General features: G+C 42.3%; 1 protein-coding gene across 2 annotated transcripts; it reads right to left on the reverse strand.

Moving 5' to 3' along the window:
• Positions 1-25,664, reverse strand: TAFAZZIN (tafazzin, phospholipid-lysophospholipid transacylase). 2 transcript variants are annotated; one of them, XM_060763252.2, is made up of 11 exons: positions 25,604-25,664; positions 15,015-15,169; positions 11,041-11,169; positions 9,665-9,710; positions 7,027-7,112; positions 6,305-6,385; positions 5,616-5,657; positions 5,458-5,520; positions 2,231-2,283; positions 2,008-2,085; positions 1-661 (listed from the first exon to the last, which is right to left on the reverse strand). In XM_060763252.2, the coding sequence occupies exons 2-11, from the start codon at positions 15,121-15,123 to the stop codon at positions 560-562; spliced, it is 789 nt and encodes a 262-aa protein (XP_060619235.2). In that variant the 5' UTR covers positions 15,124-15,169; positions 25,604-25,664; the 3' UTR covers positions 1-559. The 2 variants fall into 2 exon arrangements, with proteins under 2 accessions (XP_060619235.2, XP_067320276.1); XM_067464175.1 differs by lacking the exon at positions 25,604-25,664 and adding an exon at positions 21,416-21,596.
• Positions 25,665-25,847: the final 183 nt, after the last annotated feature.

Genomic DNA, 25,847 nt, shown 5'->3' on the forward strand with positions numbered 1-25,847 from the left:
TAGGGATTGGACACGTTTATTGGAAAAGTCTGAAGTATAAAAGCCACCTACAGATCAATAGTTTATCTACAAAAAGAACTCTATCCCTCTTGCCCACAAGCAAGGGAGGCTGGTGCAAATAGGCAACATTGCTGGGAGAGGGCAGGGTCCGCCTTTAACCTCTCCCCCATCCCACAACTTCTCCCGCTTTTTGTACATACCTCATCAAGAGTCTCTACGTTTCAGAAATGCTACATTCTGGCAATAGAGAACTTCACTTACAACAACACTTCTGAGTCCTTCCCATCTCCATTGGGATACAGGCACAATCAAGAGGGCACCCAATGGAGTACAAGGCTCCACGTAATACGCAGGGAGCCTTCATCCGGTGCTCCTCATGCACTGCCAATACAGTTGTGGTATTGGGAAGCACGGGTGGCGAGTGGAAAAGTGGGAAGGTTTCACTCAAGAGCTAAGGTTAGAGGCTGTCCATGGAGGAACTTCATTCTCCATCATGCTCCAGGACTGCCCGTTCCGTGTTTCAGTAGGAAGGACTCCAAGGCCTATCGTCATCCCATTTCTAGTCTTGCAGCTTGAAGGTCTGATGTAGCCTCTCAGCCTGGTCCCTCAGCGTCTGGATCTCGTCCTGAATGAAATCCGTCAAGGCTTTGCGCATCTCCATCTGCAAGAAGAAGCAGCTATTACAAAACATTGTTGTTTTTTTTCGTGTCAGGAGCGACTTGAGAAACTTCTGGTGTGAGAGAATCGGCCATCTGCAAGGACATTGCCTAGGGGACGCCCAGGTGTTTTACCATTTTGTGGGAGGCTTCTCACATGGGAAGCTAGAGCTGACAGATGGGAGCTCACCCCCACATGGTACCCAGATTCAAACAGCCAACCTTTCGATCAGCAGTCCTACTGATACAATATAGTATGGACAGAGCTCTGCTTTCTACCTCCAATACACAAAAATATACCAATTAAGATATCAGCCATGTACACAAATGAACAGAACTAAGGCAGCTTATGAAAAAGTGGGGCGGCCCCGAATACACTTTTTGTATCCTGATTTATTGTTGAGTCACTAAACCAGATTGGTGAACAAAGAACACATGCCTCCAGATAATTTTGAGAGAAGCACCAGGAACAAAAGGCACAAACATAATAATAATAATAATAATAATAATAATAATAATAATAATAGTAATGTGGAGCCCCCGGTGGCACAGTGGGTTAAACCCCTGTGCTGGCAGGACTGAAGACTGACAAGTCGCAGGTTCAAATCCGGGGAGAGGCAGATGAGCTCCCTCTATCAACTCCAGCTTCTCATGCGGGGACATGAGAGAAGCCTCCCACAAGAATGACAAAACATCAAAATTATCTGGGCGTCCCCTGGGTAACGTCCTTGCAGACAGCCAATTCTCTCACACCAGAAGTAACTTGCAGTTTCTCAGATCGCTCCTGACACGAGAAATAATAATAATAATAATAATAATAATAATAAATTTTGTCGTGTCAGGAACATCCTGTTGTGAGAGAATTGGCCGTCTGCAAGGACGTTGCCCAGGGGACGCCCAGATGATTTTTGATGTTTTCATCATCCTTGTGGGAGGCTTCTCTCATGTCCCCGCATAAGAAGCTGGAGCTGATAGAGGGAGCTCATCCGCCTCTCCCCGGATTCGAACCTGCAACCTGTCGGTCTTCAGTCCTGCCGGCACAGGGGTTTAACCACTGCACCACCGGGGGCTCCCAATAATAATAATAACAATAATAATAATAATAACCTTGATTTATTCCCCGCCACCATCTCCCGATGGGGACTTGGAGCGGCTTACATGAGGCCAAGCCTGGACAACAATTTTCCCTTGACTCAGTGGGAAAGTTTAATAGTTATTCATCATGGAAAATGTCTTCTTTCGCTAGAGCTCCACCCAGGAGAAGATGAAAGCTTCAAATTAACCCAACTCAAATGGCCCTCCTTCACAGCAGAGTTCTTCAATCACCCCAGTGTCTCCCCAATGTACTCACCGCTGACTTGTTCTCTGCCCGGAGCCGCTCTAGCAAAGGCCGGCAACTGAATGGTTTCCCAATTAATACAGTGATTTTCTGTAACAAGAACTACTATTAGAAAAACCGGAGGACATTTCCTTATTTTCTATAGTTTCTCAGCTTTCTCCCAGGCTGGAATCTCTTGGCTATTTCCTCCTGCAGTGCCAGTCATGGCACATCCTACCCATTTAAAAATACTCACCTGTCCAAAACGGGGCACATAAGGGGGTTCATTGGGCAGTACGTCATTCATCCCTAGAGAAAAGGGAAAACCACATTAAATGATCAGTTGGCTTCATAACAATGATCACACGAGGAACTCAGAGCGTTTCCATGTTGGTAGATAGCACAGAAGTATCTCCAAGCTCTTCACTAATGTGCCTACACCTCAGTCAGAAAAGTGTCACTGGGGAGCATGTACATCAAAGGCCCCTGTATCCATGGAACCCATATCCACGGTTTCATTTACCTACATCCAGAGAAAGAACAGTCTCTCTAGGAATATGCTAGGTTCTCCAAGTGATTCCATGGTATATTTCTTCTTGGTAGTTACTATGGAGTTCTGTTGCAAATTCCTAGAATAAATACCTTCCTAGGTCTCTCTATGCCAGTGACTTCCAGCTGACTTACCTGACTTCCAGCTCCAGCATACTGTAGAGTTGTGTTGGAGAGCATAGAGCAGTGGTTCTCAACCTGGGGTCCCCAGATGTTTTTGGCCTACAACTCCCAGAAATCCCAGCCAGTTTACCAGCTGTTGGGATTTCTGGGAGTTGAAGGCTAAAAACATCTGGGGACCCTATAGGTTGAGATCCACTGCTCTATGCTCTCCAACACAACTCTACAGTATGCTGGAGCTGGAAGTTAGGTAATTTAATGCCATTTGTCCTATCTGTGTTTTCTGTGACCTAGGTAGGATCATATCTCCTGTGAATACGGATGATTCAATGTACAGCATCTAAGGGCAAACTCTCACACTTACGATGATAGCTCTACAAACATTATAGTATCATTATCACTGTCGTCATAATCCTGTACTCTGAGAATGAAGGCAAGAAGGTCTCATATTGGGAGGAAGGTGGAAAATAAGTCAAATAGATAAATAAAGTGAAGAACAGTATCAATAATAATAATCTATGTAAATAAAAATGTAATGTTCGTTTGTGCTATTCACAGAACTCAGAAACCACTGGGGCAATTGACACCAAATTTGGACACTATGTGCCTAACAACCCAATGTATGTTCTACACTAACAAAAACCAAAAGCAGAAAGGACTTCTAAACTGCATGTCCACAAAGGGGAAACTGCATGTCTACAGAGACCCATGGCCACGCCCTCTCCTCCTCCTTGCGGGGAAACAGCCGGCCGTTAAAGCCAGGCGCACGTGCACGGCCACACACACACAAGCGAGTGGAGTGGAGGAGGTGGAGGCAGTCTCCTCTTCCTCCTTTCCCTATTGGAAGAGGAAAGGGCGGATGAGTGCCAGCAGGAGCAACCGAGCAAGGAAGAAGGGGAGGGGGAGGGGGAGGAGGAAGAGGCGGCGAGGAAGGTCCATGGTGCTTGAATGAAGGACCTTCCTTCTCTCTCTCTCCCTTCCCTTCTTTCCTCCCTTCCCTTCCTTCTTTTCTTTCCTTTTCTTATTTCCTTCTCCTTCCTTTCCTTCTTTCCCTCCTTCCCTTCCTTCCTGTCCTTCCTTCTTCCTTTCCTTCTTTTCCTTCCTCCTTCCCTTTCCTTCTTCTTTCCCTTTCTTCATTTCCTTCCCCTTCATTTCCTTCCCTCTCTCCTTTCTTCATCCCCCTCTTTTCTTTCCCTCCTTCCTTTCTCCTTCCTTCCTTCTCCTCCCTCCCTCCCTGTCCCTCCTTTCTTTTCCTTCCTTCCTGTCCCTCCTTCCTTCCTTCTTCCTTTCCTTCTTTCTATGTAAGATATAAATACAATATTAAATGGAAGGGACAATCAAGAAGTAACGAGAGAAGGAGTGAAAGAGGGAAGGAAGAAAGGAGAGAAGGAGGGAGGGAAAGAAGGAAAGAAAGAAAGATAGAGAAGCAAGAAAAGAGAGAAGGAAATAAAAAAGTGAAAGGAAAAAGAGACGAAAGGAAGGAGAGAAGGAACGAAAGATAGGGAAGGAAGGAACCAAAGAGCAAATAAAGGGAGAAAAGAAACAGGTAGAGATGGAAGAAAGATGAGAGATAGGGAAAGAAAAAGAGGAAAGGAAGGAAAGAGGGAAGGGAGGAGAGAAAGTGGGAGGGAAGGTTGGCCACAGCAATGTGTGGTGGGTACAGCTAGTAATAATAATAATAATATAATAATAAACTTTATTTATACCCCGCCACCACATGGAACTTGGGGCAGCTAACATGAGGCCAAGCCCGAAAATACAATACAGCAAAATAAAGCACAAAAATGCAAACAACAAAAAACAAAAATTACATCACAATAAAATACATACAATAACAAAAGAGAGTAAACAGGAAAATAACATAATATAAAATCGAACACAATGGGCGGGCCACATGGACAAGGTAAAATGATAAAACCCTGGATGAGGTAGGAGTAGAAAAAGTGCATTTGAGAGGAGCCCAAAAGGATGAATGGTGGGGTTAGGCTTTCAATTTAGGATGGGAGAAAGTGCATCATAGGGGCAACACTGTAGGTAGGTGGACTGTAGGTGGACTGTGTCCTATCCCAAGTGAGAATAAGAAAGTCTCTCAGAACTCTTTCCCACTTCCTGCATTTCAATAATCTCATCAAACCACTTGAAAAACAAATGGTGATTTGACAAACACAATGAACAGCTTTACTTGTAGCAACTTCTGCCTGCCTTCCTTATACATCAGTGGTTCTCAACCTGTGGGTCACCAGATGTTTTGGCCTTCACCTCCCAGAAATCCTAACAGCTGGTAAACTGGCTGGGAGTTCTGGAAGTTGTAAGCCAAAAACATCTGGGGACCCGCAGGTTGAGAACCATTGTTATACATCTTTTTGGTAACTGTCTTTGCTTTCAGGCCTACATCAGTTCTGGCTCAGAGAAGAGGTCCCTGACAAAAGGAATGCTTCACATTGAATATGACAATTTGACCACCCAATCCCTCACAACTGACGTGTTGGCAGCCACAGCTCTGTTCAAGCCCATAACCCACAAGATGGCCATTCTCAGTGGTATTCTCAAAATAAAATCATTTGCAATTGTGACACAGAACTTCAGCTACTGATGTGGTATTCTTTACTCTTGCTTTTGGTTCATTTTTGTACTTCTACTTAGCCGATACTACTTGAAAAACAGATATATATCTTTGTTTATATTTTGTGATATTTTCAAAATGAATCTGATTTTAAAATATTGTAATCCACATCCACCACTTATGGCAATGGCTCATGTGCCTACTGTTGAATTTTGCTCCTCTCCTGTCCCCTCCCCTGATTCAAGTCTCACCTACATGCCAGAGTGGCACTATTATAGGATGGAGGCGGCACTCAGCTAGAAGGCGTCCAACGCCTGGAAGGAAAAAGAGGAAGTGGAATTAGAGAGGACAAGAATACCCCAGAAGATTCTCCCCTCCTCCTCCTTATCATCATCAAAGAGATACTCACCCCACTTAAAGCGCATGAACTCCTGAGTCATGTTCACTTTGCCTACAAAAAGATGTTGAGAGAAAAATTAGAGAACTGCAGGATGGCTTTGCCTGTGATATTTTACCAGACGCACATTTACAACTAGCTTTTTAAAAACCTTTGCATCTTTTCCCCAAAATTTTAGGACCTTTCCACACAGCCATTTATCCCAGAATATCAAGGCAGAAAATCCCACATTATCTGAGTGTGAATTCAGATAACACAGTTCAAAACAGATATTGTGGGATTTTCAGAAAATCCCACATTATCTGAGTGTGAATTCAGATAACACAGTTCAAAACAGATATTGTGGGATTTTCTACCTTGATATTCATAGAATCATAGAATCAAAGAGTTGGAAGAGACCTCATGGGCCATCCAGGCCATCCCCCTGCCAAGAAGCAGGAATATTGCATTCAAAGCACCCCTGACAGATGGCCATCCAGCCTCTGTTTAAAAGCTTCCAAAGGAGCCTCCACCACACTCCGGGGCAGAGAGTTCCACTGCTGAATGGCTCTCACAGTCAGGAAGGGATAAAGGGCTGTATGGAAGGGCCCTGATACTACTTTTAAAATTGTATCATTTTATCACAGCTATGAGCTGCCTAGAGCTCCACTTTGGAATAAAAGCGGCATAGATAGATAAATAAATAAAGCATGTCTACTTACCTTCTGGGAATACATGCACCCAATCCCCATTGTTGAGCTTTTCAAGTATGTAATCCATGCCTTTCTGGTAGACTCCATCTCCTGCAAAGAGAACAAATGAGAGCTGTTCAGCAGTGGAACTCTCTGCCCCAGAGTGTGGTGGAGGCTCCTTTGGAGACTTTTAAATAGAAGCTGGATGGCCATCTGCCAGGGGTGCTTTGAATGCAATATTCCTGCTTCTTGGCAGGGGGTTGGACTGGATGGCCCATGAGGTCTCTTCCGACTCTATGATTCTATGAAACTAGTTACTCACGAGAAGGCAAGTTCCTTTCTCCAATTATGTATTTCTGAGCCAGTGGCAAAGAACTGCCATAGTCCTTCATTACAGGTCATTTATTATTATTTATTTATTTAAAACAATTATATTCCTTGTATTGTCGAAGGCTTTCATGGCTGGAATCACTGAGTTTTTGTAGGTTTTGAAAAAAAGCCTATATTGAGGAATATTTATAAGAATCACATCACTGTGTTGCTATTATTATCATTTGACAGATGGCAGTTCAGAAGACACAGGAATGGAGAGGGAAATCCATGGTTTTGCAGTTCCAGGAAAGAAAAGAGCTTGACGTAGAAGAAAACTACCTCTTTAGGTCTGGATTGGGTCTAGGATCCTTGTCTGAACAGGTACCTGACTGTACTGCAAGCATCTATTAAGCCATCCATCCATCCATTCACCCACTTACCCCGGCAGACAGGAACACATCGCCCAAGGCTAAAGAAACGAGAATGCAGCTCCTTTGTGAAACAGATGTCTGCAGCTGTGGGGGTCCTGGAATAGGAAAAAGATCAATAATCTATGTTCACAACATGCTAGATTAAACCTTTCCTTTTATTTATTTTTTTGTCGTGTCAGGAGAAACTTGAGAAACCTTTCCTTAAAGTGGTGGTTTCCAACCTTTATTTGACCAGGGACCACTCTGACCAAGGACCACTCTTCAACATTAGTACCAAAAGTGTTACAAATCAGTTTTTGCTCAACTTTAGATTTGGTTTAGTTATTTGGGATGCTGATTTGGAAAATTGCATTGGATAGAACACATAAGCTCTAGTTTCTGATACAGAACATATGCCATCCAGTAATCGCCATCTGCTTGCCCACAGAAAATCATATTTAATAAGCCTCGGCACTATAAGAGGGTTTCACAAGACCAGTCATGGTGAGGCTGGTTACTCCATTTGGACCACTAGTGGTCCACAACCTTCAAGTTGGAAAACACTGCCTTAAAAAAATATAAAGAATTAGAAAGGAAATTTGTCTGGAAATGGTACAGGACACCAGCTCAATTAGCAAATATGGGAACAGAATTAAACCCAATGTGTTGGCACTGTATAGTAGAGAAAGGCTGGTATGCACATATGTGGTGGTACTGTTTAAATGCAAAAACTTTTTGGAATAAGATAATTAGAAAAATTGGGAAACTTTTCAAAATAACAATCCGGCCCAAGATACCTAACTGACCGCCTCTCGGCCTATGAGCCCACAAGGACTTTGAGATCTTCCGGGGAGGCCCTGCTCTCGATCCCGCCTGCGTCACAGGCACGGCTGGCGGGGACGAGAGATAGGGCCTTCTCGGTGGTGGCTCCTCGGCTGTGGAACACCCTTCCCGTGGACATCAGGCTAGCTCCCTCCCTGTTGATATTCCGCAGGAAGCTAAAGACCTGGCTGTTTAAGAAGGCATTTGAATAAGAAGTGCAAGGACTGGTAATTTGACCATAGGATTGGAACAACGGAAATGATATCGGAATGTGGGTTTGACAATGAGACGACTCGGAATTGGCTTTTGTAGTAATATTGATGTTTTGACGAGTTGTTTTTTGATAATGATGAATTGTGGATTTTTTACACTATGTCTTGTATTTTGCACCTGTTTTTCTATGTTGTACACCGCAATGAGTCGCCCTTGGGCTGAGAATTGTGGTATATAAGCGTAGTAAATAAATAAATAAATAAATCCAAGTCAATAGGGAATTTATGTTAATGGCAATTACAGGGAATAAAAACATTGCTGCGAAGAACCAAGACTTATTTAAAGCAATTATTTTAGCAGGAAAGGCAGTAATAGCCTGGGGGTGGAGAGATGAAAAAAATGGAATTTGGAAAATTGGAATTATTATTTATCTGAACAAGTCCAATCAGATATTATTGAATGTATACCCCAAGAAGATTCACAGGAGGACAAAACAGAAGAAATTAAATGGTCAACATATATGAAATGGGTAGAAGAAGGTGAAGCCAGCACAGATATTGTACAAAGATTTCAAAAGTTGTGTTCATGGTTAAAAATAAAGATATAGAGAGAAAAGTGGTGGGAGGGGTAGGGAAGGGTGATGGGAGGAGGTGGGAGAAAAAAAATACAAAAATGTAATATGAATGAATCTGTAAAGAATGAGAATCTATATAAATAAAAATGTAATGTTAGTTCGTGCTACCATCAGAACTCAAAAACCACTGGGGGAATTGACACCAAATTTGGACACAAGACACCTAACAGTCCAATTTATGTCCTCCACTCAAAAAAATTGATTTTGTCATTTGGGAATTGCTGTTGCTGGGATTTATAGTTTACCTACAATCAAAGAGCACTCTGAACTTCACCAATGATGGAATTGGGCCAAACTTAGCACACAGGGCTCCCATGACCAACAGAAAAAACTGGAAAGATTTGGTGGACATAGACCTTGAGTTGGGGAATTATAGAGCACTGTGCACTCAAACAATGATGGATCTGGACCAAACTTGGCACGAATATTCCATATGCCCAAATATGAGCACAGATGGAGTTTAAGGGAAATAGACCTTGACATTTGGGAGTTGTAGTTGCTGGGATTTATAGTTCACCTACAATCAAAGAGCATTCTGAACTCCACCAATGATGGAATTAACCAAGCATGGCATACAGGACTTCCATGACCAACAGAACACACTGGAAGGGTTTGGTGGGCATTGACCTTGAGTTTGGGAGTTGTAGTTCACCTACATCCAGAGAGCACTGTGGACTCAAACAATGATGGATCTGGACCAAACTTGACACAAATATTCCATATGCCCAAATATGAACACAGATGGAGTTTGGAGGAAATAGACCTTGACATTGGGATTTCTACTTACTGGGATATATAGTTCACCTACAATCATTATCTGTTCAAATATGCTATTCTTTTTTTTAATAAAAAATACTGGGGGAAAGAAAAGAAACCACTGCCTTAAAGTCTTAGAAAACCCCTGAAGTTCACAGTATATTAGACGGACATTCTTGGGGAAAACCACAAAAATGGAGTCGATTCCATTCTGTTGGACAATAATCAGTTCCTCATGCTTACCAGCGCATTTTCTGCAAGTTCCAGACATGCCTTAATTTCAGGATACCTTTGAGAGAAAATAACAATTTATATTAAGATTTGGGAGCAATCTGAACTAAATCAAGGCCAGTGCAGAAAAAGAAATAATGACAAAATGGTAGTGGGTAGAATGCTAGACTGTTCAAATTTCCACCTCGCCATGAAGCTCTGTGTGATCCCGAGTCAATCATTCACCTTCATTCTGACATATCCACAGAGATAAAAATGAGAATAGAGGTCCAGTATTTCACTTTGAGCTGCTTGGAGGAAAGGTATCTCTCGACCCAATGGGACTAGATTGGTGAGTACATGAGACCAAGTTTTCCTTGTCGCCAGATACCACTGTGTCATTCCCTCCCACAGAAAGTCAAGATGGCTCGGTCCCTCTTGATGTTCCAGCAGGTAGCCATTGGTCCTTAAAACCAAGGCAACCCATGTGAGTGCTTGAAAAAGTGCTTTTTAAAAGCTGGTTTTTACTTGTTTTATCTGTTTTGGACTATTGGCTCAAGAGCCCTGGCGGACTGAGAAACAATGAACAAATGCCTCACTACCTCTGTGGATGCTTGCCATAGATGCAGGCGAAACGTCAGGAGAAAATGCCTCTAGAACATGGCCATATAGCCCGAATGAACCTACAACAACCCAGTGATTCTGGCCATGAAAGCCTTCGACAATACAATGAACAAATATTCAATTTTTTAAAGAAGTAGACTGCTGCACACACTTAAGTTACACCTGAGACCGAGACTGTGGCACAACTGGCTGAGTGTAAGCGAATTAGGATCACTTCTGACCAAAAGGTCATGAGTTCGAAGCCAGCCCGGGTTGAAGTGAGCTTCCGACCAATTGTGTAGCTTGTTGTCGACCTTTGCAACCCGAAAGACAGTTGCAACTGTCAAGTAGGAAAATTAGGTACCACCTATGTGTGGGGAGGCTAATTTAATTTATTTAAGAGGCCAGACTCCAGCAAAGCATGCGGGGAATGCGGAAGTGCTTCCTCAGTGTCGCAGATGGACGATGAAAGCGACAGCTTCCCTGGCAGCCAGAAAAGTTAAATAGCCTCTGACTGTCTGTCTATATCTGTTCTGTGTCTTTGGCATTGAATGTTTGCCATATATGTGTACATTGTAATCCGCCCTGAGTCCCTTGCGGGATGAGAAGGGCGGAATATAAATACTGTAAACAAACAAACTTTCTAGCCCTTAATCAAGTTTTTGTGCAGAAAGACCTGAGGACACTTTGCTCACTAGATTTCACACCCCAGTAAGACCTTTGGCTTATTCTTTCCAAAGGAAGACCCTCACAAGATCAAGCTTTGCTATCCACCAGGTGGCAGCAGTTCCCTTCTGGTCCCATACCCCAGAGGTGTGGGTCGTCCATGCAAGACTGGTGGTTGCAGATGGTGAGGAGCGGGATGCCTGGCTCACGCTTCTCAATTAGGTTGTACAGGGTGTCTTCATTATGGACGTTCAGCTGGTTCATATATTCTAAAAGGAAGAGCGAGAGCAAAATTAAAGCTCTGGAAGTAGCAAAGTACAGGAAAGAAGCAGGAAGCTTTTGAAGTATCTAGGATCCAATTTAGAGGGGAGCAGGAGAACTAGAACCAGTTGTTCCAACATCTGTATGGTTCTACCTACTCAGTCATATTAATACTTAGCAGTCATATACAATAGGCCTTCCACTTTTGCAAGGGTTGGAGACACCCCCACTCAAATGTAAAAATAATATGATTTAAAAAAACACTTTTTTCCACATTGTGGAAAAATGTGGAACAAAAAACTAAATTACAAATATGCAACTGATGTAAAAGAAAATTGGCTAGAAATGTTTCACCGGTGGTATATTATACCGATAAATGTATAAAAACACATCCAAATATTTTTGGAAATGTAATTATCATCAAGGGGGCTTCTACCATTTTTGGTGGACTTGTAGGGAAGCCCAGAAATATTGGAGATGGGTTCATGAAGAATGCCAACAAATTTTTAAAAAGAAATTCCCCACAAAACCCGGAATATTACTTATTAGGAATTACTGATGGGGATATAAAACTGGACTTGAATGAAGATATTCTGTTCATGTATATGATGACTGCCGCTAGAATAAATTATGCAAAACTCTGGAAGCAGAAGGAAATACCGGAAAAGGACCAATGGATAAAAAAGATAAATGAAATTAAAGATATTGACATATTAACTTTTTTACTAAAGAGGAATACGGGAAATCCAGTTAAACAAACAAACTGGGTACAGGCGGAAGAATATATAGAAAAGAGAAGTAAAGAAATTTAACTGTGAATATTATATTAATATGGGTTACAAGAGTGGACAATCAAGAAAAAATCAGGAAGATCATATAGACAATAAAGTTAAACCCATGTAGGATTAGAAGGAAGTCACAAGACTTTTTTTTTTCATTTTTATTTTTACTTTTATCTTTAATACAATTATATATATGTGTATGTGTGTGTGTGTCCTTTTTTATAACAATGACAATATAATACAATCATACATTTTAATACCACCACCAAGAAGCAGATGGAAGTCAAATTATAAATAGAGACTCTTCAGTGTTGTTTTTTGTTGTTTTTTTATTTTTCATTTTTTTCATTTTTCATTTCCCCACCCCTTTCCTTTGTATTTTCTCTCTCTCCTGTTTTCTCTCATTTCCTACTTTTCTATCTTCTACGCAATAATCCCCCACTTTCCTTGTAATGATATATTCTTTCAATAAAAATTTAATTGAAAAAAACCCCAAAAAACCACTTAAAAAACGGATGAAACACCTCCACCAGAAACTGCCCATAGAGGCCCCATCTGCACAGCCATATAAAATACACATTATCTTAGAACTGGATCATATTAGTCTACACCGTCATATAATCCATTTCAAAGCAGATAATCTGGATTTTATACGGCAGTGTAGATGGGACCAGAGTTCTGCTGAAAAACCTAGAGATTCCTAGAGAGATGTTCACTCTAAGAATCTCCAGGTTTTCCCTAGCCTATTTTCTGCTGACCTGGGAACTAGGATGCAGAACAATGGCTTCAAACTACAGAAAAGGAGATTCCACCTGAATATTACGAAGAACTTCCTGAGAGCTGTTCAGCAGTGGAACTCTCTGCCCCAGAGTGTGGTGGAGGCGCCTTCTTTGGAGGCACCTACTTTGGAGGCTTTTAAACAGAGGCTGGATGGCCATTTGTCAGGGGTGCTTTGAATGTGACTTTTCTGCTTCTTGGCAGGGGGTTGGACTGGGTGGCACACAAGGTCTCTTCCAGTTCAATGATTCTATGATTCCAGTACAACTGCATGGTTAATTTCAGGCAGACCTTGACCATGGAGAACCTAGAGATGCCCCAAAAAACGATATTGATCAAATCCACAGAACTTTAACCTGCAAATGAGTGCTTGAAGCATTTCACATGTGTGGGTCTGTCTTGGAAGTTGCCTTATAGAATGAGCTGGGGAGCAGCCCATCTAGCTCAGCATTAACAACCTTGACTGGTAGCGGCTCTCCAGAATTTCAGGCACTGCCTCACTGCAAGCCCAGAATTAAACCAGTAATATTGGTTAATTCAGGAAAGATGTAGGTGGAGGAAAGCCGGGCACACTCAGTCAGTGCTGTGAGATGAATCAAATGGATGTTGAAGCACTTAAATAGACAGAAGGGCTTCATTTTTGCATGTCTTTCCTGCACAGAAAAGCTGGTTTTCGTAGGTAAATATGAAGTGACAAGTTACATTGCACATTTGAAGAGCTCATCTTATTGTGATCTCAGATTGCAAAGCGCGTCACATTATGTTCTTCACCCAATTGTATGCAAGAGAGTCTTTTTCGGAGCATGTAAAAGTCATTGAATGCAAAGTGCGGCCCATATTTTGCTTATATAATTGTGACTAGGTCCTGCTCACTTTGAGAAAGAGGTGAATAGATCATTCATACCTTCATGCTTCACAACCACCAAAGCATTTTAGACAGTATTTCTATTTAAGTTATAGTTATTCCATAGTAAAAGGTAAAGGTTTTCCCCTGACATTAAGTCCAGTCGTGACCGACTTTGGGGGGTGGTGCTCATCTCCATTTCTAAGCTGAAGAGCCAGCGTTGTCTGTAGACAACTCCAAGGTCATGTGGCCGGCATAACTGCATGGAACACCCTTACTTTCCCGCCGGAGCGGTACCTATTGATCTACTGACATTTGCATGTTTTCGAACTGCTAGGTTGGCAGAAGCTGGGGCTGACAGTGGAAACTCACGCCGCTCCCGGATTCGAACCTGCGACCTTTCGGTCAACAAGCTCAGCAGCTCAGCGCTTTAACCCACTGCGCCACCGGGGGCTCCTCCTATATTTTTTCAAAATTGGTGTCTATATCTGTGCATGAAAAGATACACACACTCTCAGAGGGGGCTCTCAAACTATTAGCTGAATGTGCTTCCTTCTCTATTCTCATCTCTCTTTGGAGTGAACAGACCTTCAGAGAATCTATGTGGGCTGGATTGGAGAGCCCAGTAAAGGGACTGTGAGAGCCGTTCAGCAGTGGAACTCTCTGCCCCGGAGTGTGGTGGAGGCTCCTTCTTTGGAAGCTTTTAAACAGAGGCTGGATGGCCATCTGTCAGGGTGCTTTGAATGCAACATTCCTGCTTCTTGGCAGGGGGTTGGACTGGATGGCCCATGAGGTCTCTTCCAACTCTTTGATTCTATGATTCTATGAGTCTGTGACTCGGGGCAACTTACATGGGGCCCAAGGCAGAATACAATTAAAAACAGAGCAATAACAATTAAGACAGCATAAAACAGCGTAAAACAACATAATAGCTAGCAACAACAATAACAGCAGACTAATTTTGGAGGGTGGGGAGGAGAAAAACCAGTACGTGAACTAGTTAAAGGATAAGATGGTTTAGCAAGGTGGATAATTTATATTTATTTACATTATTTCTATCCCGCCCGTATCAGCTCAAAGGCGACTCATGGCAGCATAGGATAACAATGTATAACGGCAAAGGAAATTTCATGGAAACAGAGCAAATTAACAGGATCTGTTAATATAATATAGGACATCAGATTGAATGATGCAGGTATGAATACTGGAATGCCATTATTAATCTATACCTGCACTGTAAGAGTTTAGAAAGATGAGCTTTTTCTCCCCCAATTTCTCTGTGCCAACATATAGAAGCATCAGGGGAAGGATCTTCTCACATGTGCAAAATGTAGTTTCTTCTTTCCAACCAGCCTCCAAAAGAGCCAAAATGCCCCCTGCCCAAGAAATCCCTTCTAGGGGGCTCTGGCTCCCATTGTAATGCACTGTAATGGGGTTTAGAGGTACTCACTGGTCCAGAAGCAGCTGTAGGTGCCCACCAGTCCCATGATCAGCCTGCTCGCCAAGGTCCAGGGCAGGTATGGGGCCTGGGGAAAGGGCCATTTCACCTCGAGGGGCATTTTCCCATTACAGGCGGTCCTCTCGGGGCTCGAGCACCAGCTGTTCCTGTCAAAGAAGACACAGCGCAGTGCTTTTCAACCTGCCACTTTGATGACGACTCATGGCTCAAGTCAGTTCTCTTGGGCCAAATACCTCCCACTGCTGAGAAATCTCTGTTCTGACTTGCAGGTGGCATCACACTCCCTCAGACTCACCTGTGCCTGAGGGCACGACAACATAAAGAAAGGGGAAGAAACACTGTCCTACATTTATTTTATGAACCTTCTCACACACCACATAGGGTCCGAACCAGAAGGCCAAAGACCCTGAGCTTTCTTTTTTATCCCCCAAACACCAATTTCCTTCTTTTGATTAATTCATTAGCAGCATGATGGAGAAATATACCATGATGGGAAAGAGAAGGTGGCTGAAAAATAATTGCATAAACATATAGATTGGCCAATGATATGACACACGCTATGTGGCATATAGAAACTGCAGATAATTCCACCCACAACACAAAAAGACCTATTACCAAAGCACATCAGTTGCATTGATCCACCCATGTTGCTAGAAAGAACACTGAATGAGTCAAAGGATGGCCAATACCATGGTTAGGCAACCAAGGATTGTGCTAATGGCATTAATGAAACATACAGTAAATGAACATTTGGGGTTGGTAAAATTTGGTGGACTCACTAAGCCAGTGTTTCTCAACCTGGGAATCGGGACCCCTGGAGGGGTCGCAAGGGGGTGTCAGAGGGGTCACCAAAGACCACCAGAAAACACAGTATTTTCTGTTGGTCATGGAGGTTCTGTGTGGGAAGTTTGGCCCAATTCAATCATTGGCAGGGTTCAGAATGCTCTTTGATTGTAGGTGAACTATAAATCCCAGCAACTACAACTCCCAAATGTCAAGGTTTATTTTCCCCAAACCCCACTAGTGTTTACATTTGGGTATATTGAGAATTTGTGCCAAGTTTGGTCCAGATTCATCATTATTTGAGTCCACAGTGCTCTCTGGATGTAGGTGAACTACAACTCCCAAAACTCAAGGTCAATGCACACCAAGCCCTTCCAGTATTTTCTCTTGGTCATGGGAGTTCTGTGTGCCAAGTATGATTCAATTCCATCGTTGATGGAGTTCAGAATGCTCTTTGATCGTAGATGAACTATAAATCCCAGCAACTACAGGACAAAATCAACTGACAAAATGACAGTTATGAAGTAGCAATGAAACTAATTTTATGGTTGGGGTCACCATAACATGAGGAAGCGTATTAAGGGGTCGTGGCACTAGGAAGTTTGAGAACCACTGCACTAAGCTATTCCCTTACCCTCAAAGTCATCACTGATATATTTGTTCTTCTTTAGATTCACTTTGTAACAGCATGAAGTAATTTTGGGCTTAGTCTCATGTTAGCTGCCCCGAGTCCCCTCTAATAAAGTTTATTATTATTATTATTATTATTATTATTATCATTATTATTATCAACCTGGCAAAATGGCACTACCTGAAAGAATCCCACACCTTGTGTGACTGTGGAGCAGAATAGACAACTCCACATCTGTATGCTTGTCCACTATGCCCTGCCTCATGTACAGAGGAAGAATTGGTGGAGGCTACAGACAGTGCTGTTGCTGTTGCCCGTTTTTGGTCAAAAGATATTTACCCACCTGCGCTCCTTCTGTTTTTATCAGTTTTATACTAATTTATGCAGTGCTTTTGATACAAAATAGTAATTATTATAAAAAATAATAATTAATTATATCATCAGTTGGAAGGCCTCCTGCCCCCTCCCCGGCACCAACTGCTGCTCTAACCAGAGTGAAGAGAAAGGTGGCTACAGTTGAAGACAGTTCCATCGTGTCTCCTGTGCTTTACTAATATTGTTGTTGTTCATTCGTTCAGTCGTCTCCGACTCTTCGCGACCTCATGGACCAGCCCACACCAGAGCTCCCTGTCGGCCGTCACCACCCCCAGCTCCTTCAATATACTAATATATTTACTAATTTACTAATATACGAGGAGTATTTTTAAAGTATGGTCCGTTTTGTTGTAGACACTAGTAGTTTGCGCACATACCGCAACAAGCGCATGCGTCGTGTACCAGCATGCCTCGGGAACAACTGTGCTCAGTTTCCGCTCTGTAGCTAACCTGTACGGTTCTGTTCTGTGCTTTAAAAATGTTTGAGACTATCAACTCACCCTCCGCATGTGAGGTTCGCTCAGTGATACGGTTTTTGTCAGCAAGGAACCTGCCTGCTGCAGAAATTCATCGACAGATTTGTGAAGTGTGCGGTGATACTGTTATGAGTGAAAGCAAAGTGCGTAAGTGGGTACGACAATTCAAAGATGGCCATGACAACGTCCATGATGAGGACCACTCTGGTCGCCCTTCTTTGATTACAGTGAACTCTTGGTTATCGGAGCAGGCGACAAGTTTTTATAAAGAGGGTATTTTAAAATTGGTTCAGAGGTATGATTAGTGTTTGAACAAACTTGGCAACTATGTCGAAAAATAGAGTGAAGTATGTACTTTCTGAAAATAAATTCACTTTTTTGAAATAAACTTTCGTTGTGTACTTATGTTCAAACGGACCTTACTTAAAAAATACCCCTCGTGTGTGTGTGTGTGTATAATATTATAATGTAATACAATATAATACTACAATATTAAAATTTTATATTTTATATTACATGTAATATTACTAATAATATTACAATATAATGGTGTAGTACAACATATTAATATATAATACTGATATTGTACTATGCTAATAATTTAAGATACTGTATGTATATATATCTTATAAGCTGCTCTGAGTCCCCTTCGGGGTGAGAAGGGCGGCACATAATTGTCGTAAATAAATAAATACTGGTTCTCAGGTATTTGGGGATGATACATGTGTATGTATGTGCATTAAATTCATCTTACAGCTACCCAATGAATATCCCAGGATTTTTAAAGACAGGGAACACTCAAAGATGATTTGCTATGACATTCCTTTGAAATATAGCCTTGTTAAAATAATTTCTGATTTATGGCAATCCAAAGATAAACATCACGGAATTTTCTTGGAAAGATTTGTTCACGGGGAGGTTATAATATAATTATTATATTATATTATATTATTATATTATTAATATTATTTGGTTATATAAATTTATCTCTCTCTGAGAATATGTCACTTTTCCAAGGTCACCTAGTGGATTTCCATGGCTGAACAGGGATTTGAATCACCATCTCCAGAGTCATAATCCAGCACTCAAACCACTACATCATGCTATCTTTCAAGTGAAATATAGATTGTTGTTGTTGTTCATTTGTTCAGTCGTCTCCGACTCTTCGTGACCTCATGGACCAGCCCACGCCAGAGCTCCCTGTCGGCCGTCACCACCCCCAACTCCTTCAAGGTCAGTCCAGTCACTTCAAGGATGCCGTCCATCCATCTTGCCCTTGGTCGGCCCCTCTTCCTTTTGCCTTCCACTTTCCCCAGCATAATTGTCTTCTCTAGGCTTTGCTGTCTTCCTCATGATGTGACCAAAGTACTTCAACTTTGTCTCTAGTATCCTTCCCTCCAGTGAGCAGTCGGGCTTTATTTCCTGGAGGATGGACTGGTTGGATCTTCTCGCAGTCCAAGGCACTCTCAGCACTTTCCTCCAGCACCACAGCTCAAAAGCATCGATCTTCCTTCGCTCAGCCTTCCCTAAGGTCCAGCTCTCACATCCGTAGGTGACTACAGGGAATACCATGGCTTTGACTAGGCGGATCTTTGTTGCCAGTCTGATGTCTCTACTCTTTACTATTTTATCGAGACTGGACATTGCTCTCCTCCCAAGAAGAAATATAGATTACAGCCCCAATATTCCTTGACAGTCCTTCATCCATGTACTAACCAAGTTGTTTCTGCTTCACTTACAAGACTGTATAGGATCTGGTGTCTTTAGGCCTTTTTATTTTATTTTTATTTATTTAGAAGTTTTATATACCGGTCTTCTCACCTCCGAGGAGGGACTCAGGCCGGTTCACAACATGTGTTCATATACAGTAATATACAAAACAGCACAATGCATCATCATTATACAGGGTTAGTCAAAATGCATAGGCCAATAAGCCATTCAATTGAATGGCTTATTGGCCTATGCATTTTGACTAACCCTGTACATTAAAATATAAGTACAACATAGTACAATAAAAACATCATCATCACATTTTGGGATGGAAACAGATCCTTGCGGTCTCTCCCTTCCTGCCCGATCCAACATCTCACCTGAACATCAATGGATCCCTAACCTTGTAGATAAAGACCAAGCAATAAATTGACAGCTGCCAAAATAATACTATGTTCTATGTTCCCTCTTCCACATCGAGCAAGTAGGCAAATCTTTAAAGGAGCAAAGGAAAAGCTAAGGAGCAGCTTGCTCAGAAAGGATTAATACAGGCCAAACGTAGTGGTATTGCCACCGTTTTTTTGCCTTGGTTCAGTGCTTACAGCTGACCACAGCATAGTACATTCAGTTCTAGGAGACGGTTGGAGGTAGTTGGAGGACAACAGAAATTCAGAATCAACTGCTTCTCTACACAAAAGATTTATCTGAGGATTGAAACTGGACGTTTTCCAACAGTGCCGTTTAAAGTGCTCATTCTCCATGCCAAGCCACCCTGGGAGTGAGGAGACAACAGGGACATGCTATGACCACAGGGTTTAGTACACTACCAACCCCAGGCCCATAGGTACCCGCAATACCCACCTGTCGTTCTGCTGCTTGTTACTTTGCTTGGTACTTTTAACAACCAACCAAGTCTGTATTTCTAGCTAATCCTGAAATGCCACCCCATTCTATATAAAGGTGTCCTTGTGTTCAGCAGGTCAATATTTCCACCCCCTTTGCAGACTCATGCAACATTCCCAGCATTCCTTCCCCAGATTCCCATTCTGCCCCGCCATACATGAGGAAGGAGGTTGAGCAAATAGGACTTGGATAAGAATCAGCTCCACCTTCCTCTCCGTAGTTACAGCAAGGTTAAAAAGAAACATAGAGGCTTAAAGCTGGCACCCAGCCCTACTGGCCTCCATGTACAGAGGGCCCTCTACATTTATGTTTTTGACTTTTGCATATTTGATAATTCACTCATTTGATTTTAATTTTTTTTATTTCTATCAATCTCTAAATCCTCCAGTGTGATTCTACGATCAACTTCCTCCAATCATGCCAGAGGACCTAGAGATTTCTAGAGAGCACTGCTTCGTAAACTGTGGATCCTGGCCCCAAACCTTGGCACAATGTTGGGGTGACGAAAAATTTAGCAACAGTAAAAGGTTTCTGAATGCTAACCATTTACATGAATCTGTTAGCAACAATGTACAGTATTTACAGTGGACTTTGCAAAAGATGCTAAAAAGGAAATCACCCTGTTTAGGAAGCCTTACAAATGCTGATTTGTTATCAGTTGTTAATAATAATAATAATAATAATAATAATAATTCACAAGTACTACCTGCCAGCAGTAAAGAATTGGTGGGATCATAAACCAGCAAAGGTCGTGGAAAATGAACATGCAAAAATACTGTGGGACTTCCGAATCCAGACTGACAAAGTTTTGGAACACCATACAACAGACATCACGATTGTGGAAAAGAAAAAAGTTTGGATTACTGATGTCGCCATACTGGGTGACAGTCGCATTGAGGAAAAACAACAGGAAAAACTCAGCCGCTATCAAGACCTCAAAATTGAACTGCAAAGGCTCTGGCATAAACCAGAACAGGTGGTCCCAGTGGTCATTGGTGCACTGGGTGCCGTGTCAAAAGATCTCAGCTGGCATTTGGAAACAATAAACATTGACAAAATCACGATCTGTCAACTGCAAAAGGTCACCTTACTTGGATTTGTGTGCATCATTAGAAAATACATCACAGTCCTAGATGCTTGGGAAGTGTTCAACTTATGATTTTGTGATACGAAATCCAGCATTTAGATCTCGTTTGCTGTGACATACTGTGCTTTTGTGTCAATAATAATAATAATAATAATTTTAACCCACCCTCTCTTCACTGAGGGACTCAGGGCGGTTTCCAAAGGCAAAATGACAAACATTCAATGTAGTCTACAATAATAAAATAGAAATAAAACAAAAACAAACAGTTAACAATGGTTAGAAATCCAATAAAATCACCTAGGCTAAGACATGTAGTCAATTGACCTCACAAATACAACAACAGGCTGATAAAATATATATAAACTATATAAATATACAAATATAAAAGCTTGCTTGGTTCTTATGCCTGTTTTATATAGCTACATACCTGGAGTTGCATACAATTCCTCAGGTGGAAAGGGGTCTTGAGTGGATAAAGTGTAAGAAGCCCTGATATAGAGAACACTTTGGGATCTCTAGGTCCTCCAATGTGATTTAATGATGAGCTTCCAGCAGAAGTTGCCACCGAGTTGTGCTGGAAGGCTTAGAAAACCCTAGACAAGTGTTTTCTTGGGTAAACGAAAGGGGGATTTTTTTATTTGCAGTGTTCCACTTTTACAGGGGACCTTAATTCCAACAAATGTGGAGGGTTGACTGTACCAATCTCTCTACCAGCAAGCTACTCCTCAAGCCATCTAGTCCTCTGATTCATAGAATCATAGAATAACAGAAGTGGAAGAGGTCACATGGGCCATCTAGTTCAACCCCCTGCCATGCAGGAAAAGCACAATCAAAGCACCTCTGATAGATGGCCATCTAGCTTCTGTTTAAAAACGTCCACCACACTCTGAGGCAGAGAGCCCTATGAGGAGCGGCTTAAGGAGCTGGGCATGTTTAGCCTGAAGAAGAGAAGACTGAGAGGAGACATGATAGCTGTGTATACATATGTGAGAGGAAGTCACAGGGAGGAGGGAGCAAGCTTGTTTTCTGCTTCCCTGGAGACTAGGACGCGGAACAATGGCTCCAAACTACAAGAAAGGAGATTCCACCTGAACATGAGGAAGAACTTCCTGACTGTGAGAGCCGTTCAGCAGTGGAACTCTCTGCCCCGGAGTGTGGTGGAGGCTCCTTCTTTGGAAGCTTTTAAACAGAGGCTGGTTGGCCGTCTGTCAGGGGTGATTTGAATGCAATATTCCTGCTTCTTGGCAGGGGGTTGGACTGAATGGCCCATGAGGTCTCTTCCAACTCTATGGTTCTATGAGAGTTTCATTGTTGAATAGCTCGTACAGTCAGGAAGTTCTTCCCAATGTTCAGGTGGAATCTCCTTTCCTGTAATTTGAATCCATTGCTCCCAGTCCTAGCTTCCAGGGCAGAAGAAAACAAACCTGGTCCCTCTTCCTTATGACATCCTTTCACATATCTATACATGGCTATAATGTCTCCTCTCAACCTTCTCTTCTGCAGGCTAAAGAGATCCAGGTCTTTAAGCTGCTCCTCATAGGGATTCATGGACTCCATACCTTTAATCAATTTAGTCACCCTCCTCTGGACAACTTCCAGCTTATCAATATCTCTTTTAAACTGTGGTGCCCAGAATTGGACACGGTATTCCAGGTGAGGTCTGGCCAAAGCAAAATACAAAGGCACCATGACTTCCCTCGATCTAGACCAAGGGTCCTCAAACTATGGCTCGGGGGCTGGATACGGCCCTCCAAGGTCATCTATGCGGCCCTCACTCAAGGTCAACCTAAGTCTGAAATTACTTGAAAGCAGACAGCAACAACAACAATTTCAAAACCAGGTCCACACTTCCCATTGAAATACTATTAAGTTTATATTTGTTTAAATTGTCCTTTATTTTAATTATTGCATTGTTTTCAAGTGTTTCTTGCACTACAAATAAGATATGTGCGGTGTGCATAGGAATTTATTCATTTTTTTCCCAAATTATAATCCGGCCCTCCAGCAGTTTGGGGGACTGTGACCTGGCCCTCTGTTTAAAAAGTTTGAGGACCTATTCTGTATCTTTGCATTCAATTTTTTCTACTTAAGTGGAATACCTTGCATTTCTCCTTGTTGAAATTCATTTTGTTAGTTTTGGCCCATCTTTCTAATCTGTTAAGGTCATTTTGAATTCTGATCCTGTCCTTCTCAACCTGTGGATCCCCAGGTGTTTTGATCTACAACTCCTGGAAACACCAGCCAGTTTACCAGCTGTTAGGATTTCTGGGAATTGAAGGCCAAATCATCTGGGGAACTACAGATTGAGAACCACTGCTCTAGAGTATTAGCTATCATTCTCCCAACATCTAGTCTCCTGGTGTCCTGCATTTCAAATCCAAGAAGCCTCACCTGTTGTGGCTAGAAAGGAATGATTCTGGGACATGAAGTCAAAACACCTGGAAGGCCAGAGTTTGGAAAATCCTGGTCTGTTCCAAATGTCACTCATTTCTTCCTGATTTGATCTTAAGTAAAAGTCTTAAGTCTTAAGTAAAGTCTTAAGTAAAAGATCTTAAGGAATGCATTATTCTGCTGGGCTGTGACTCCGGAGATTAGGGCCCTACCTACACTGACCTTTTAAATAAGTTTGAAACTAGCTAGTTTTAAACTGTGGTGGCCATAATGCCCTCCCCTAAACTGTTGGTGGGGGTTCTGTGTGGGAAGTTTGCCCCAATTCTGTCATTGGTGGGGTTCAGAATGCTTTTTGATTGTAGGTGAACTATAAATCCCAGTAACCAGAACTCCCAAATGTCAGGGTCTATTTTCCCCAAACTCCATCAGTGTTCATATTTGGGCATATGGAATATTTGTGCCAAGTTTGGTCCAGATGCATAATTGTTTGAGTCCACAATGCTCTCTAGATGTAGGTGAACTACAACTCCCAAACTCAAGGTCAATGCCCACCAAACCCTTCTAGTTTTTTCTGTTGTTTATGGGAGTCCTGTTTGCCACGTTTGGTTCAGTTCCATCATTGGTGGAGTTCAGAATGCTCTTTGATTGTAGGTGAACTGTAAATCCCAGCAATTACAACTCCCAAATGACAAAATCAAAATCCTTCCTTCTCTTTTTACTTCCATGCTTCCTTCTCCCTTTCCTTCTTTCTCCCCCCCCCCCCCAACTCTTTCTGTCTTTCTTTCTTTCTTCTCCCCTTCTCTCCCTGTTTCTTACTTTTTTCTGTATTGTCATTTAGCTCTTCGTCATTTAGCTTTTTGGGGCTTTTAAAGTCCCCCTTGCTGCGTTTTTCAGTGTTTTTATGAGTGAAGGACACACATTGGGTTGTTAGGTGTCTTGTGTCCAAATTTGGTGTCAATTCGTCCAGTGGTTTTTGAGTTCTGTTAATCCCACAAACGAACATTATATTTATATTTATATAAACTAGCCGTCCCCTGCCACGTGTTGCTGTGGTCCACATGGGGGTTCTGTGTGGGAGGTTTGGCCCAATTCTATCGTTGGTGGGGTTCAGAATGCTCTGTGATTGTAGGTGAACTATAAATCCCAGCAACTACCACTCCCAAATGTCAAGATTCTATTTTCCCCAAACTCCACCAGTGTTCACATTTGGGCATATTGAGTATTCGTGTTGAGTTTGGTCCAGATCCATCTTTGTTTTGAGTCCACAGTGCTCTCTGGATGTAGGTGAACTACAACTCCCAAAACAAAGGGCACTGCCCACCAAACCCAGTATTTTCTGTTCGTCATGGGAGAACTGTGTGCCAAGTTTGGTTCAATTCCATCATTGGTGGGGTTCAGAGTGCTCTTTGATTGTAGGTGAACTATAAATCCTAGTAACTACAACTCCCAGATGTTGAGGTCTATTTCCCCCAAACTCCATCTGTGTTCGTATTTGGGCATATGGAATATTTGTGCCAAGTTCGGTCCAGACCCATCATCGTTTGAGTCCACAATGCTCTCTGGATGTAGGTGAACTACAACTCCCAAACTCAAGGTCAATGCTCACCAAACCCTTCTTGTGCTTTCTGTTGGTCATGGGAGTCCTGTTATGCTACATTTGGTTCAATTCAATTGTTGGTGGGGATCAGATTGTAGGTGAACTATAAATCCCAAGAACTCCCAAATGACAAAATCAAAAAGATTTCAGTGAAGGACATACATTTGGTTGTTAGGTGCCTTGTGTCCAAATTTGGGGTCAATTCCCCCAGTGGTTTTTGAGTTCTGTTAATCCCACAAACGAACATTACATTTTTATTTATTTAGATGGATAGATATGTAGATATATCCCATGTTTCTTCTGCATAGGGATGGGAAATTTATTGCTTTCCAGATGTTACAAAACTGGAACTCCCAACACAGCAAGTGGCGAGGGATGATGGGAGCTGTAGGGTTAGGAAACCTAGAAGGCCAGCCATTCTTCCTTAAGCTGGTCTCCTCCTTGCCCTATTCTGAAATACAGCCTTGTTCTTGTGTGCATTCAAGCCCTATCTGCTGTATGGTGACCCTATGATGGGTTTTCCTTGGCCATGGCTTGGGCTTGTGCCCCCCACCCCGCTTCCCACAATGGTTCCTTCCCGCCCGGTTCCTCCCCCGCTCTTGGACTCCTCCATCCCTCCGCACTTACTGCGCTTCCTCCTCGCGGCCGCCAAGTGCGCCTCCTCGAGTTCCGCCTCCTTTTACAGCACTTGCTCTGTCTCCATAGATATACTAAAACTATAGAAGAGCGCGCGGGTTGGGCTACTGAGAGACTTTTCTCTGCTCTATCGGCTCGAAATATGAGGAAGGGTCCCTCTAAATGATGCAAAAGAGAGGCTCTAGTTTAGATCTAGGGAAGTAATGCTACCCCTCTATTCTGTTTTGGTTAGACC

The sequence above is a fragment of the Anolis sagrei genome, chromosome 2, assembly GCF_037176765.1.
Source record: "Anolis sagrei isolate rAnoSag1 chromosome 2, rAnoSag1.mat, whole genome shotgun sequence".
In the NCBI taxonomy this organism is placed as follows: domain Eukaryota; kingdom Metazoa; phylum Chordata; class Lepidosauria; order Squamata; family Dactyloidae; genus Anolis; species Anolis sagrei.